Source organism: Pocillopora verrucosa, chromosome 2 (assembly GCF_036669915.1).
Source record: "Pocillopora verrucosa isolate sample1 chromosome 2, ASM3666991v2, whole genome shotgun sequence".
NCBI classification, from domain to species: Eukaryota; Metazoa; Cnidaria; class Anthozoa; order Scleractinia; family Pocilloporidae; genus Pocillopora; species Pocillopora verrucosa.
Window position 1 is genome coordinate 5404046 of NC_089313.1, and position 14453 is coordinate 5418498.

The following is a 14453-nucleotide window of genomic DNA, read 5'->3' on the forward strand; positions in this document are numbered from 1 at the left end:
AATTCTCTTGCTCTGCTAAAAAATTAAAGATGACCACAGTCCCAACGATAGATACGGAATAGTAAAAGTATTTGATGGATCATAATCTCTGATGTGCCTTGACTGTTCGGCCGTCAGTTGATCGTATTTTCATATAAACGTTTTCTTTCAATGTCATCTTGTTTCTGTTGTAAATACACGTATGGTTTACTTTTAATACTACAGCTGACACTTTCTAAGGTCTTAATCAACCGGTAATTTAGGGGTGCGTCACACACGACTGGAGGGAGATGGATAAGGGTTATAGTGCTCGCGACCTTTGGCCTGTTCACATGGAGGTGGGGGACTCCAGGTAGGTAAGGCAACCCGCCTAAGTGGGGTAACCCGCCCGAGGTAACCCGCTTAATCAGGCTGCGCGGTCTGCGGCAAGGCCTTCACAGGTCACAACTTGCCATGTAAATGTCTCATGTTCACGTTTAATTTGCAAGCTCTCCAACAATGCAACCTCTAGAAACTTCACTTCAGGAGTCCTGGGTTATAAGATTGCATGTGAACGCGTGCTATTTTTCGAGCACGGCTGGGCGGATTACTTACGTAAACAGGCCTTTAATTGAGTAACGTAGACATGCCATGAGGTAGCTCCAACACATCAAGAAAGCCCAAGTTAAAAAAATGAATCAAACGAGTATAAACAATGCTCCATAGAATAAAAGGGTGCATTCCTTTGGGATGATCCGGACCAGGATTTTTGATTCGAGATCACTCGAATCATGCTTCAGCGGGATGGTATTTAGCATCAGTTACCGCAAGAGAAGGTGTGAAATCTTAGATTGTGCTAGAGAGGAATAGACTCGAGCAGTTAAAAAAAAAAAGAATAAAACAGAGTTAGTCTATTATTAGTAAACAAAGCCAGATTTATAAAGAGGAATACCTCGTGCTATTCGCATTGTTCAGAACGCATAAGGAATGATCAGGAAGGTACATGGTTGAGTACATCTTTTGTTTTCTTTGACCACATTCGTGGCAATTTCTGTAAAAATCCAATACATGTACAGTTCTCGGATAAATACATCAGTAGTAAAAACGATCGATTGACTTTGGTTTCCAGTTGCGTTTTAAAAATAGTTTGGGGTTAGACAAAATCTCTCTCAAAATTTCTTTTTTCTTTTAAAAAACATATCAAGCAAAACCACGAAATAATTTACAAAGATTATCTCACTATTGATTTGCATCATTTTGTTGACGCCGATGCGTGACGGCATGAGGCTGTTTGCTCTCGCGTGGATTTGAGACCCGTCAAACGTTTATCTCCCAGAATCAATGTTAGTAGTATTTTTGAGCGAGTTTTTGTAAACAAAGTGGTCTATTATGGCAAAACTTGGCGTTTTTCTGTCGTTTTCCATAATACTCCTATTGTGTGGAACCTGTATCGAGCGGTCAACCTGTTTCAAGCGGTAACCCCGTGGGTAACCACTAAATACTGGTTCGACTCGGTATCTTAAATTGCGAATTCGCTGCGTTAAGATTTTACAGAAGTATGCAAGCTGTATTTTGATGCCTGATTCATGAACAGAAAACATGACACGATCCGTCAAGCGTGAACATTACTTATGCAATGTAAACAACACGCAATGAAGAAACACGTGATTACTGAGTGAATCAACTCTTTCTCGCAGTTGCTGGTTTGGTTACATACAGCTGAACTCAGTGATCAAATGATAAACTACTCGTAATCTTGTGCGTAGCTCACTTATAAAGATTCTATACTCAATATCCAGCCGATGTAAGGAGGACAAGGAGAGTTAGTAAAAACTGGCGGAAATAAATTCATTCGGAACTTCATTCAACCGCAAACAATAAAAAACAGTGCTGTCGCTTTCGTCCTAGCAAGCGTCATTCCAGAGAGGGATCTTTACGCACACAAAGTTAAATGCGGAGTCTGCAAAGTTGGCTTGCTCTTGGTAAGTTTGTTATCATAAAAATTTTTTGAAGAGCCCTCGCCATAATGGAAATTATAGTCACATGCATTTATCAAAGGAATTAATTAGCGTGCAGAAAGTTACGGGTCTTCAAGGTGCTTTGTTTCTGTGTTTGTGCATTGAATACACTTCACTCTCAAAGTGCATCCCAGCACCAGGGAGCACAATGATATCTATGGTATGACGGGAAAACCTTAGGAAAAGCGTGGGGTGAGCTCCCATGGCTCCCATGGAAAGCAGTGATACCTCAGAACAAAGGGAAAACTGACGTCTGGAGGCTTATGTCACTTTTGAGGAACACTTTTGTTTTAAATTATTCTTATGCGAGGTTAAGAGTTCCGAATCTGTGCAAGTCAAGTTAAGTGCGATTGAAATTAAGGTCCATTTTACTATTCTCCTAGAAAATTGTGGAGAGGACCTTAGACTTCTAATGAATGATTTGTCAAACTTATTAAGAACGAAAGAATCTATGGCGCGGAACTATTCAGATAATGCGGGTATCAGCGGCCATCCCGAGGGGTCGACCCCCAGGCAACCCAAGGGCAACCCACGGGCTTAGCAGGGGATTTGTAGCAAAGGCATGCCCCGCACGCGGGGCATTAGAGCGCTTTTGCGTTTTTGGCAAAATACCCCGGGGCCATACCCACGGGATTTGCACGTAATGGGAGTAAGAAACGACCTGATCTCAGTTATTTTTGCTTTCCTACAAGGCCCAATGAGCGTTAGAAGTGGGAGGTTTTCTGTAAGCGAGCGGATAAAAAATTCAAGACACTCGGCGATCCAAGAATCTGTTCATTGCATTTTAAGGAAAGCGACATCGAGATTTCAATTTCATACGGTTAGTTCGCATTCGAAGCGTCTTGCCGATAGGTAGAGACAGTGTGATGAACAACCGCAAGCCAAGAAAGTTTGCCCCAGAAAGCTCGAATTTGAGGACTCCATAGAGACTTGTGTGGATTTTAGTGCTGATGTGGCTTCAGTAAACCATGATCACTCGTACTTTTGCATCGAGGAACAGGCAACACCGACTATATGTTGCCCAGGTTGCTCCAGGGGTGGGGGTATTTGTCCCAATTTTTTGCCCTACCCGAGGGGCTTTAGCATGTATTTGTCACGGCAGCTGTGACAAATGCCCCTGGGTGCCCGGGGGTCGACCCCTCGGGATGGCCGCTGATATCCGCATAACAACTGAAGTTGAAAATTTCGATATGAACCAATAATTAAAGTCATGCTGCGGTCCATTCTTCATTGGACAAAATTTCCAGAAAACATTTCCAAATTATTTCTAAACGAAAAAAAGAAAAAAAACGGAACGAATGATTTCCGCTCACACTACATTGGTCGTCAACGGCGGCAGAGACATCTGAATGGACCTTATATGCATACTTAATTAACCCGCCAAAAAATTGAAAGAGCATTGATGTTATCTTTTTCACTAGCTCGGAGAATTTGTCCACCGAAAAACCAAGTTAACATTTCGAATCGCTTGATATTTCTTAACAGACATCTGATACTCTTAAGAGGTTTCAAGGAACCATTTAGTGGCACTTTGGAGAAAATTTCTGACTGCCGGGTATTTAGGCTTTTCGAGACCGTACCCGGCAGTCTGAACAGAAACGTTGACAACCAAGCGATATTAAAGTACGCTCAAGCTCGAAGAATTTGTCCACTAAAAGACCAAATTAATTTTTGGAATCGCTTGATATTTCTAAGCAAACATCTGATATTCCCAAGAAGTTTGAAAGAACATTAACTTTGGTGGAAATTCTGTGAAAAAATTCTGACTGCCGGGCATTTAGTCTCCTCTAGACAGTGTCCGGTCCAAATCTGCTCGCGGATATGGACCCTTCTTCGCAGATTTGGACCACCCTACCAAACTTTTCCTTTTAAATATCGTTTGTATCATATTTGGTAACCAATTCTATTTGCAAGCTTTTGTCGATGTTCTTTTCAATCAAAACACAACATTCCTCAATAAAGGTAAAGAAAAACAGCCATTTCGTTCCAATTCTGCCGCATTTATTAAAGCGAGTCGTGCAGTATACGCAAGAATCGATTGCGAACAAACTACTGCATTCGGACTACTGAAAATGTTACAATAAATCTTTGCTTCTCCTGATGCGAATCAACCTTGATACGAAACGTCATGACAATAGTGGAGACTATTGCGTCCAGTCACAAAAATAACTTTGTCTGATTTTTTAATCAAATAACATTAAACAGTTTCTGAAGAAGAACGAAGTAGCTACTCCTACTACAAGTCGTTCGTAAAGCCTATGATAAGAAAAAATGTTTCTATTCTGAACTATTAGAACTCTCAGCTTATTTTCAAATGCAAATCAACATTTATGTTTACGTCTCAACAAAAGTGGAGACTACTACATCGAGCTCAATCTTGTTTTCTGATTTTAACGATTACTAACTGTTAAGGGATCCGAAATAACACCTTAAAAATTACGAAGACGTCCACTCGCCCTCCGGTGCAGTCTTAAATCCCTTGCAGCTCACATGCGATCATTCCGCGCACGACTCGCACTGTACCACGTCGTCCTGACACTCAGGCATTGGACAATAACAAAATAAATTAGTGTCACAAGTTTGTCTCCTTGAATCTAGCGGTGTTCGACTGTCGCTGAAAAGGTTCAAACGACTTTTCTCCAGACGTTAAGCTTAGTCAAAAAAATTTGCCTGGATGGTAGACAGTAATGAACAACAAACGAATACCTTTTTGATTTCTGCTCCCGCTTTCCGCCCTCAGATATTTCCCGCTTCCCGCCCTCTCTCCCCCCTGTTCACCCGTCCCTCTGTCTTCTTCTATTCTAGAATACTGATTAAATATCATCCAAAAATATAATTTGGAAATCATTTTCGGGGACCCTATTGAGAAATTAGTTTTTCGGCTGCTGGCACAAAGAATGAGACGAACGAGTCATCTGATGAGTGTAAAATGAAGAGGATCATAGAGTGTTGAGTTCCTTTCCTGACCAGTTCGCTTTATGTTCCTAACTCCTCCCCACTTTGTCTTTTATCCTCAGCCGCCATTCAAATTCGCTCCTACTATTACCCAGTCTGCATGGTCGGCAGTCTGCGTCTGATTATGACCGTGTATCCGGAGATGCACGAGCTTTGTGTTTCGTATAAGGTACTCTCTGTTGCCTAACTTGTTTTGTTAAAACTTTTGCTGATTCCTTTGTCACAATACAAGATACTCTCTGTTACCAGGAGTTCATTACTTCGTTTGCTGGGACTTAAGTTGTGACATTGTGATCTTGTCATTTTCAAGGACAAATGATAGAAGTTGATATTGCATGTTGATCATTTTGTGGAATATGTTTTTGTTCTTATGGACTTTCTCTGCCTAAGGAAATTGTCGATAATCATTGTAGATCGCAACGCCTTACATCCTTTTTCGTTTATTGTTCTTGTCCAAGAGTGCTAATTGTAGTAAAATTTTGTGTGCGCTTTCTTTGTGTCATTGCGTAACATTGCGTAACGTAGCGCGTATTTAACCGTATTGTTCATCGTAGTTTGGGGCAGTTTTGCAGTGTAGTTTCGTCGAGTGTGGTTTCGTATATTTGTTCTTTTCGCTTCATGCAGTTTTTTCGCCACTGGGCAGGATCTATAACATCGCAACAAATGTAAGTTTTGTATCATGTAGTTTTCTTCGTTGTTTTCGTTGTAGCTTTCCTTGTGTATTTAGTCTAGTTTATATTGTAATAGTTTTCGTTCGCTGTTTTATTTGCAGTTTTAACCGTACCGTGTCGTTTCGTTCCGCGTTAAAAATTGCGCTGGAATTAGTTAGTATTAGTCGCCAGTGGCAGTTACAATCATATACATTAATCAGGTCAGGCTTGTCAATCCCTCGAACTGGTTTTGGCTCTCCATACGAAGGAAAAGAAATTGTTCAAATTTGTCTTAGAAAAGACAGAGTGTTTTGAAACTGTTTTATAAAAAACTGGCTTCCTGACCGATGAAACCCATTCAGTTTCTGTGGTTTCTCAGGTCTCAAGATCTCGTGTGTGATTAATTACAATTATTGATTTATTTTTGTGACTAATAAGTTTGTCATGTATGCGACGAGTTCTTGCTTAGAGGAGACAAAAAGGAAAGCGGGATGGCGAAAAAATTGTGGAAACTCAATTCGGAATGAAAAGTTGGTTCCATGCCGCTTCCTCAAATAATTACAAGATATTGTTCACCCGTTATTTGGTTCCTATTTAAAGGAAGCGTGGAGCTCAACAGGCTCACCTAAGCAAGGGGATCAATTTTGGCCGGCCGTGCGCAAATTTCCTGCGCAAAATTTTAAACAAAACAAGGGTTGCAATCGCTGTCACGCAAACTATGCCAAGAAAATTAAACGTTCATAAAAAGTAGAGAACGGAAAACTCGACACTCTTCGAGCACAAAGCTTATTTAATGACGGTTATTTACCATTTTGTTTTAGGCTGTATCATTTTAGGCTATATAAAAGTCATGAGGTTCTACAAAACACCGTGACTTATTCGATTTTATGTAAGTTTACAACTCTTAGAGGGCAAGTTGGTTCTGAAATCTTGGAACAACAAGCGAAGAAATTTGACCATCGTGTTGAACATGCTAATAATGGCTAAGTATTTTGTAGGTCTCAAGTGATGGCATCTAAAGGCGGTTACAGGAAAATCTCTGGTGAAGAAGATAAAAAAGTCAGTTTTGTATCTTCTCTTTTTTATCGTTGGATGAACGGGGTCCTAAAGGAGGGCAGTCAAAGACCTTTGGATCAAAATGACTTTTTACCCTTGTCAGACGAGAACTCTGGCCGTTTTGTCACCGACAAGCTTAAAAAAATCTGGGAGAGCGAGAAACATCGTTGCAAGATGAATGGGAAAAGGCCCAAACTTTGGAAAAGCGTGTTTGATATGCTTTCTGCCAAAGATGTTATCATCATTTTGATGGGGAATATATTGTGTACAACTTCTCGCCTTCTCTTTCCACTTTTCCTCGGGTATCTTGTTTCTAAGCTTATGTCAACTGAGGCAGAGAATACTTATCGGCTCTACGCCTGCGCATTAGCTATGTGTCTCAATGGTTTGATCGGTGGTCTTGGTATGCACCAGGAAAGCTACAGATGTGAAATATTGGGGATCAAAATAGGAAGCGCCCTGAGGGGACTGGTGTACCAAAAGGTAGGCACGATCCTAAAGAGTATTATATGCACTTGTCATAGGCTCAACTGATTTTTCTAATACCCTAAACACCCCAAACTAAGCCGAAAAACACCTTTATCTATCCGATCTAGAAATAATTTTTCCAGAAATCTGATCGATTGTAACCAGCTTATACCATATGGAGACCCTGAAGGAGAGGGTAATTGAACATCATCGCTGGTGCTTCTGCGAGAGCAAGCAATCCCGCTCACCAACAAAAAAAATCGAAGAGACAAACAGTTATTTAGCCTGCAGTTAACGGGGAAGTAGGCTACAGAAACATAACAAATAAGGCCACGCTTCTTAGCGAGATTCAAAATGGCGCCTTAGTTGTGGCTCTTTTTGTCAAATTTAAAGATAATTTGGTAGAGTTTTGTTTACACTCGTCTCGAAACGCAGGAACGGATGTCTTTATGCCGTAGATTAAAATCATATGGTTTATGGAACATACTTCTCTAATGTCTAATCTGTACTCTCTTTCAGACACTTCTACTCAGCAAGCAGACGTTACTGAAATTCACTGCAGGACGTTTACTCGACCTGATATCCAATGATGTTAAAAGAATGGAAGAAGAGACAGTCAAGTTTTTTGTCTCAGCCGTTTTCGCAGTCCTTGCTTATGTAGGGGCAATATTCCTTATCTACAATTTGATTGGCTGGCAGGCTGTTATGGGTGTGTTCCTTCTTTGTGTTCTTATGCCGTACTTTGCCGTCTTGTCCTATGCTAATGCTAAGCTGCGCTTGCGCACAGCTACAGTGTCCGATCAGCGAATCTCCCTAATGAATCAAGTAGTTTCCGGGATCCGCGCGGTCAAAACGCATGCGTGGGAGGACGAATATGGACAAAAGATAAGACATGTAAGAAGGTAAGGTAAATTGTCAGTTTTCATCAGAAGTAGGCTAAAACAACTATCTTTATTCATCCCCTTGATTGTTGACCTAAATTATTCAAAATCCACAAATATGTTTTGTCTCCACTGAGAGCTTTATTAGCTAAGCAGTTCAAACAAAAAAAAGTGTCTCATTGAGTCTAACTTGACTTCAGTTGGTATTATTTCTCATACGCTGTCGTGGGTTCGCAAAAGACGCACTTTCACAAAGAAGTGAACGATGAGGAAGGGTGCGCTTGCTGCCCGCTCGCCTCCTTTATATTTCAAATTAGAGAGAACACAGAGGACGAATTGGTTCGACAGAATGCCCACATAACTGATGAACAACTTTTATCTGCAGAAATGAAATCAGCGTCATTTCGAAGAGGACAGCCATTCAGTCAAGTATTGATGCCTTGTTATACAGTGCAACGCCACTGGCCACTCTGGTGTCAGTAATTATTATGGTGCTTACAGGCCAGACCCTCACGCCCGCCAATGTTTTCATGCTGCTGTCGTTTATGGGTGTTATAAAATTTAGTGGTATGGTGAACATGACATCAGGTTTAATGGTAACGTATGACGCCTACGTTTCGCTCGGAAGAATCGAAGAATTCCTTCTTCTGGAAAATATGTTGCAAGCCTCGGAGAGTGATGTAAGCAACGAGCCTCAACAAAAAGCGAAAAGTACCGCAACTTACCTAAGTCGCAGTTACTTGAAAAAAGAAGAAGAAAATACGGAGAAAGTTTCCCTCTCTCGTGAGTCAAGAGAATTAGGGCCTACTATATTATGTGTGTCAAATTTAAGCTACGCAAAAACGCATCATGAAGATGAATTTATTCTTGAGGATATCAACTTTTTTGCACCTTCAAAGAGTTTAACAGTCATCACCGGCCCGGTTGGAAGTGGTAAGTCTACTCTGCTCTCAGCGATCGCTGGTGAAATTTGGAACACCATTGGGACGATTGATTATCAAGGGTCTGTCATTTACTTGCCTCAGACTGCTTGGGTGTTTTCGGGAACGGTAAAAGAAAACATTCTGTTTGGTCAACCCTTCGAGGAGTCCAAGTACGAAATAATAATCGACGTCTGCGCTCTGAAAGAAGACTTTCAGCGGTTACCTGATGGTGACCAAACAGTTGTTGGAGAACGCGGAGAGGTTCTGAGTGGAGGACAACAGGCGAGAGTAAGTTTAGCTCGTGCAGTTTATTCTGACGGAGATATTTATCTATTGGATGATCCACTGAGTGCTGTCGATTTTAAAGTTGGCCAACACATCTTTAACAAGTGCATCAAAGATCTACTTGGCGATAAAATCGTTCTGTTTGCCTCTCATCAGCAACAGCACATGGAAAACGCTGATGAAGTGATTGTGTTGTACAAAGGGCGTGTCCTCGACAAGGGACGCTTTACTGAGCTGCAAGAAAAAGGTGTAATCAATTCAACTGTTGACCCGCTCTATAAAGCAGCTCTGAAGGACAAAACGGACTCATCTGAGCCGTTCTGCTGGGAAGATAAGGAGGAACACGATGATGCTGAAAAGTGCCAGATAATACATCCTCTGACCAATGAGGCGAAGAGTTTGGAGATAGCACAGGAGGATCGGGGAATCGGAGTTGTGACATCCAGGCTTTATTGGGACTATTTCAGATGTGGAGCACATCCTTTGATGCTAACTGGAATGGTTGGTTTAAGTCTCATTACTCAAGGTAAACTTATTGTTTGAGTGAGTTACAAACCTTGGGTCAGGCTCTAACAGGGGAAACAGCAACCTTTTTTCTATATTTCGTTTCTTCCATTTTTTTATTCTGTTTCGTGCAAATCATTTCACAATGGCTATGCTTTTAACCAAGAATAAACGTTCTTTTTAAATTAGCAGGTAGCGTTTAGAGACACTGCACAAATTTCTGACCATGTTTCCGATATCTCACTTGCTCGTACAAGCGCGAGGCAAGCGCGAGTGAATGGAGAGTTACACGCGAAAGGAAGAGCTGGTGTTTTTCTCCTCGCGTTTGCCTTACACTTGCCTCCACTCGCATGAAAAGGTCGAAAAACCACTCGCTCTACAGACTAACTCTTCGAGACCAAAGCAGTTTTTTTAATAATATTTATGTGTGACATGGTTGACTGCCTCATCTATTCTGTGACGTTGTGGTACTTGCATAAAAATCCCCAAGACGTGAACGGTAGTAGGTAATTCAGGCGAGTTGTGTCTAGGCCCAAGAAATCTTACAATGTTCAACTGAGTGATCATACAAAAATACATTTCAACCACTGCATTTTAATGGTATTTCTTTCAGCCATCATAGTTGCTCCAGACTTGTGGCTTTCGTTTCTTGCAAAACTAAACCCAGAGGATCAGAATAACAAGACTTATCTATCTGTCTTCGCCTGTCTGGTTGGCGCGTGTTTTATATTTACTATCGTTCGGGCTTACGGATTCTTCCATGTTTGTCTGAAGTGCGCCGAGCATCTTCACGATAAAATGGTTGTGGCCATTTTACAAGCACCTGTCCTGTTCTTTGATTCTAATCCAGTGGGAAGAATCCTAAATCGTTTCTCCAATGATATTGGCTGCGTAGATGAGATGTTACCCAAAACATTCCTGGCGGCAATGCAGATGCTCTTGGTGATATTTGGCCAAATTCTGGTAACAGTTGTCACAAATGTTTGGCTGATGTTTCTTGTTGTTCCAATTTCCATGTTGGTCGTTTTTCTATCCAATTATTACTTGAAGACTGCCAGAGAACTAAAGAGGTTAGAGTCGATATCCCGAAGCCCAGTGTTCGCTCATTTTTCGGAGACCCTGATAGGACTGGACACGATTCGTACGAGAGGAAGACAGACAGATTTTGTGGATGCACTCTACAGGTATGTCAAAGACATTGATTAAGTTTGTGGTGTCAGAGCCGATAAATGCACGGGGCAATAGTGACTCGTAGTCGCTCGTTTTCTGTGAGCTATTTTCTTAAATTTGCCGGCAATACGCGAAATGGCATCACGTGTCTTTTGTAATCCTATCCGGTACGTGCTGAGACAATGGTCAGCAGGTGGATCTTTCGGTACGAGGCACGGTGGCGAAACGAAGCTATCCGAAAGAGGCACGAGGGGTATTACCAGTTGTGAGACTACAGTAATTGCTCTGTGCGGTTTTCATCCTTCTGATAGGGTTTCAACAGTCGCATAATATGAACCGTCAATCAACAAGATTGCGTGACGTAGAAATTTCACAATTAGTCGAAACTATAACAAATGTATGGAACGTATAAGCGATGTTAGTTTCTTTCTCTAATTTTGCCACAGTTTTGATCAATTGGTAAGAGAACGTCATGTCATGCAATTCTGCCTTTAATAATACTCGTGATTAAAAAAGCCAGACTCCCGCCTCGCAGTCGTCCCCTTTTGTTAATCGCTCGTATGATTACTGGCCGAATTGGACTCCACTCAGTTCTATTACCATTATGAGTTTAATTAACAGGAGATACAGACGAGTGCCACTCGTCTTCTCCTTCTGATTAATGTTATACTTAGCATACAAGATGGAGTTGTGATAGTGAACAATTAAGAACTGGTCTGTTTTTGGCGAATTTACATTTTTAATGAAAATTATTCATATCGTTAAGAAACTCGGCTCTAGCGGCTCTCACTTCATCTGGACGAATGGAGCATACCTAAGAGTGAGATGTGGTTACGGAAGTGATCTTTCGGATTACTTAGCAAGAAGCTTACGGATGTTCCTTGGAGAGTAACATCTTTATTTATTTATTTATTTATTTTATAATAACAAGCCAATCAAAACAAAAGAAAAGATCACAAGTAGTGACAGAGGACTTAACTCAAAAACAAGGAAACGGCATTGAACACTGAGAAACGCGTTCGACCAATAGGCAGTTGGTTTTGCGTAAGTTTGCTGGACCAATCACCAATCAAAGTAATAGAAAGCTGATACAACCCGGTTTATTTTCGACAGTCAACTAAAAAATAACTCCATTATTAAAACTTATTGTGATAAAAACTTGTCCCCTCAGATATCAAGATGTTCATAATCAGGCGTATATTATGGTGATGGCCAGCGGTAGGTGGCTCGGTGCACGTTTGGATTGTCTCGCTTCCTTGTTAGTCGGTGCAGTTGCTCTGGCTGCAATCTTGGTATCTCAAGATGCCGGTAAGCTCAAGATTCTTACTAACATTTTTTAGTCTTTTTATGTAAAGTAAGAATCTGTATAGTCGTGTATTAACACAGCAGGAACAACTGAATAGTAAAATAAGTGTGACTATACGTGCTCTGTCATGAACGGGTGGTTTCTAAACACGACAGAAACGTGAGAGTCAACTCGGGTGGCTTAAGTGCAGAGCAAAATTTCAAGTGTCTTCTATGATTCAAAACAGGAAAATTGTGTTGATAACTCCTCTGCACCTACGAAGCTTAGAGTCAAAACAACGACACTGAGAAAGATGTAAAAAAGACGCTTTAGTTATTCCTTCCCATTAAGTGACTGCCTGGACTAGGCTAGGTAACCTAGCTTTGTAAAGCTTTCGTTATATATTTTGAGCTATCGAGAGAAAACAAGTCCGGAATTTATAGACTCAAATTCTAATTTTTCTTTTCAGCTTACGCTGGTCTCGCTCTTGTTTACGTCATCCAAACTCTGAGCGCGACTCAATACGCTGTTAGAAAAACGTCTGAAGTGGAAAACTACATGACGTCAGTTGAGCGAGTTATGACCTACACCCGACTCGATAAGGAGCCTGGATACGAAGAAGAACGAACACCGCCAAAAGACTGGCCTCGGAGAGGAAGTATTGTGTTGAGAGATGTATCATTGACGTACTATCCAGGGGGACCTCAAGTGCTGAAAAACATCAATCTTAGCATCAAAGGAGGAGCAAAGATTGGAGTTGCCGGCCGTACGGGAGCTGGGAAGTCATCTTTTGTAGCAGCTCTCATGCGCATGCCTGATGCTGATGGAAAGATAATCATCGACGATGTTCCAATTAAAGAGATAGGCCTCCAACAAGCCCGACGAGGTATCTCGGTTCTTGGTCAAAGTCCTGTTCTTTTTAGCGGATCTTTAAGGAAAAATCTCGATATTTTAGACAAGTTTCAAGACGCTGAATTATGGCAGGCTTTAGAGGATGTGCAAATGAAAGATTTTGTCGAGAGGCTTGAGACCAAGCTGGATCACGAACTGCTGGAATATGGTGCTAATGTGAGTGTTGGAGAGCGGCAGTTAATTTGCTTGGCTCGTGTGCTGCTACAGAGAAGTAAAATCGTCGTCTTGGACGAGCCAACTGCGCATGTTGACCCAGACACAGAGGAAACGATTTGGAATGTAGTACGGGACAAACTGAAGGAGTCGACTGTCATCACTATAGCTCACCGTTTGAACACGATAAAAGACTGCGAGAAGATTTTGGTCTTGAAAGATGGAAAAGTTAAAGGGTTTGACAATTTTGACTCAATAATGAACATTAAGTGAGATGCGGTTTAAGGTTGAAATACCTCGAATGTCACGCAGGTGTGATCCTGCAGAACTCAAGATATTATACAGTTTATAATCTTTTCCAGAGCTGGCATTTGATGTTATTGTTCGGCTTTGGCTCCTTTATACTCCTATGCATCCTTAAAATCTCTCTCACTGTCATGTTTCGCGGTGTCACGCAACGTCCAATTTGCTGTGGTTCTGTTTAGTATTAGATCACAGACGAAGTCATAATGTGGTAAGAACAGCAAAACCTGCACACTAGGCGCAGGCGAGTGTGTCACTGATGTTCCAACTGCTCTATGACGTCCTCTGTGATATATTAATGAACAGACCCACCGTAGCATAGATTACATTTGTTTTATGTAATAAACAAAGCTAATTTTTTTCATGTGGACGTCACTTATCCGTCTGTCCCTCAATTGATCATAAGTAAAAGACCAATGGAGATGCCCTGGGAACGAATTACGAGCGCCACTTACCACCCAACGCAATGCGCACATGAAACGAGATAACAGTTTATTCAGAAATAGGAAACTGTTCAGAAGCCCAGCTATATCCAGATTTAGGGTCCGATATCAGAGAGTAACAGGTTGTCATGTCAACATTCTCTTTGGGTATAAATTTAGATCTCCTCGGATGAGCATGTCAGCATTCACGTTGGGTATAAATTAAGATCTTATCGGACAAGCGGAAAGAATGAGAGGAGATGCAGGTCTACGTGATAGCGGCACAGATTTTTTAAAGTCCATATAAGATAAATAATAACTCTAATATATAGATTTAGCCAGGCCTAAAAGCGGAGCTCTCGTCAATTTATTTTCCAGCCCTTCATTATTCTAAGTAATAACTGTAATAAAACTCCTTAGCACTGGCTGTAGAAGAGTCTCTTCCAGGGAAATTAGGGACCAGTCTGGGGGTTGGGGAGGGGTGAACCATTGACGAGGTCTGGAACATGG

The 14453-nt window shown here is 41.3% G+C and overlaps 1 protein-coding gene across 1 annotated transcript; it reads left to right on the top strand.

Annotated features, from left to right (window-relative positions):
• The first annotated feature begins 1730 nt into the window (after window positions 1-1730).
• LOC136279196 (ATP-binding cassette sub-family C member 4-like) lies at window positions 1731-14063 on the top strand. The gene is made up of 7 exons (XM_066162768.1): window positions 1731-1940; window positions 6580-7120; window positions 7625-8007; window positions 8372-9720; window positions 10312-10882; window positions 12040-12176; window positions 12623-14063. Exons 2-7 carry the CDS (start codon window positions 6590-6592, stop codon window positions 13489-13491), a joined length of 3840 nt encoding a protein of 1279 aa, XP_066018865.1. The 5' UTR covers window positions 1731-1940; window positions 6580-6589; the 3' UTR covers window positions 13492-14063.
• The last annotated feature ends 390 nt before the right edge of the window (window positions 14064-14453 follow it).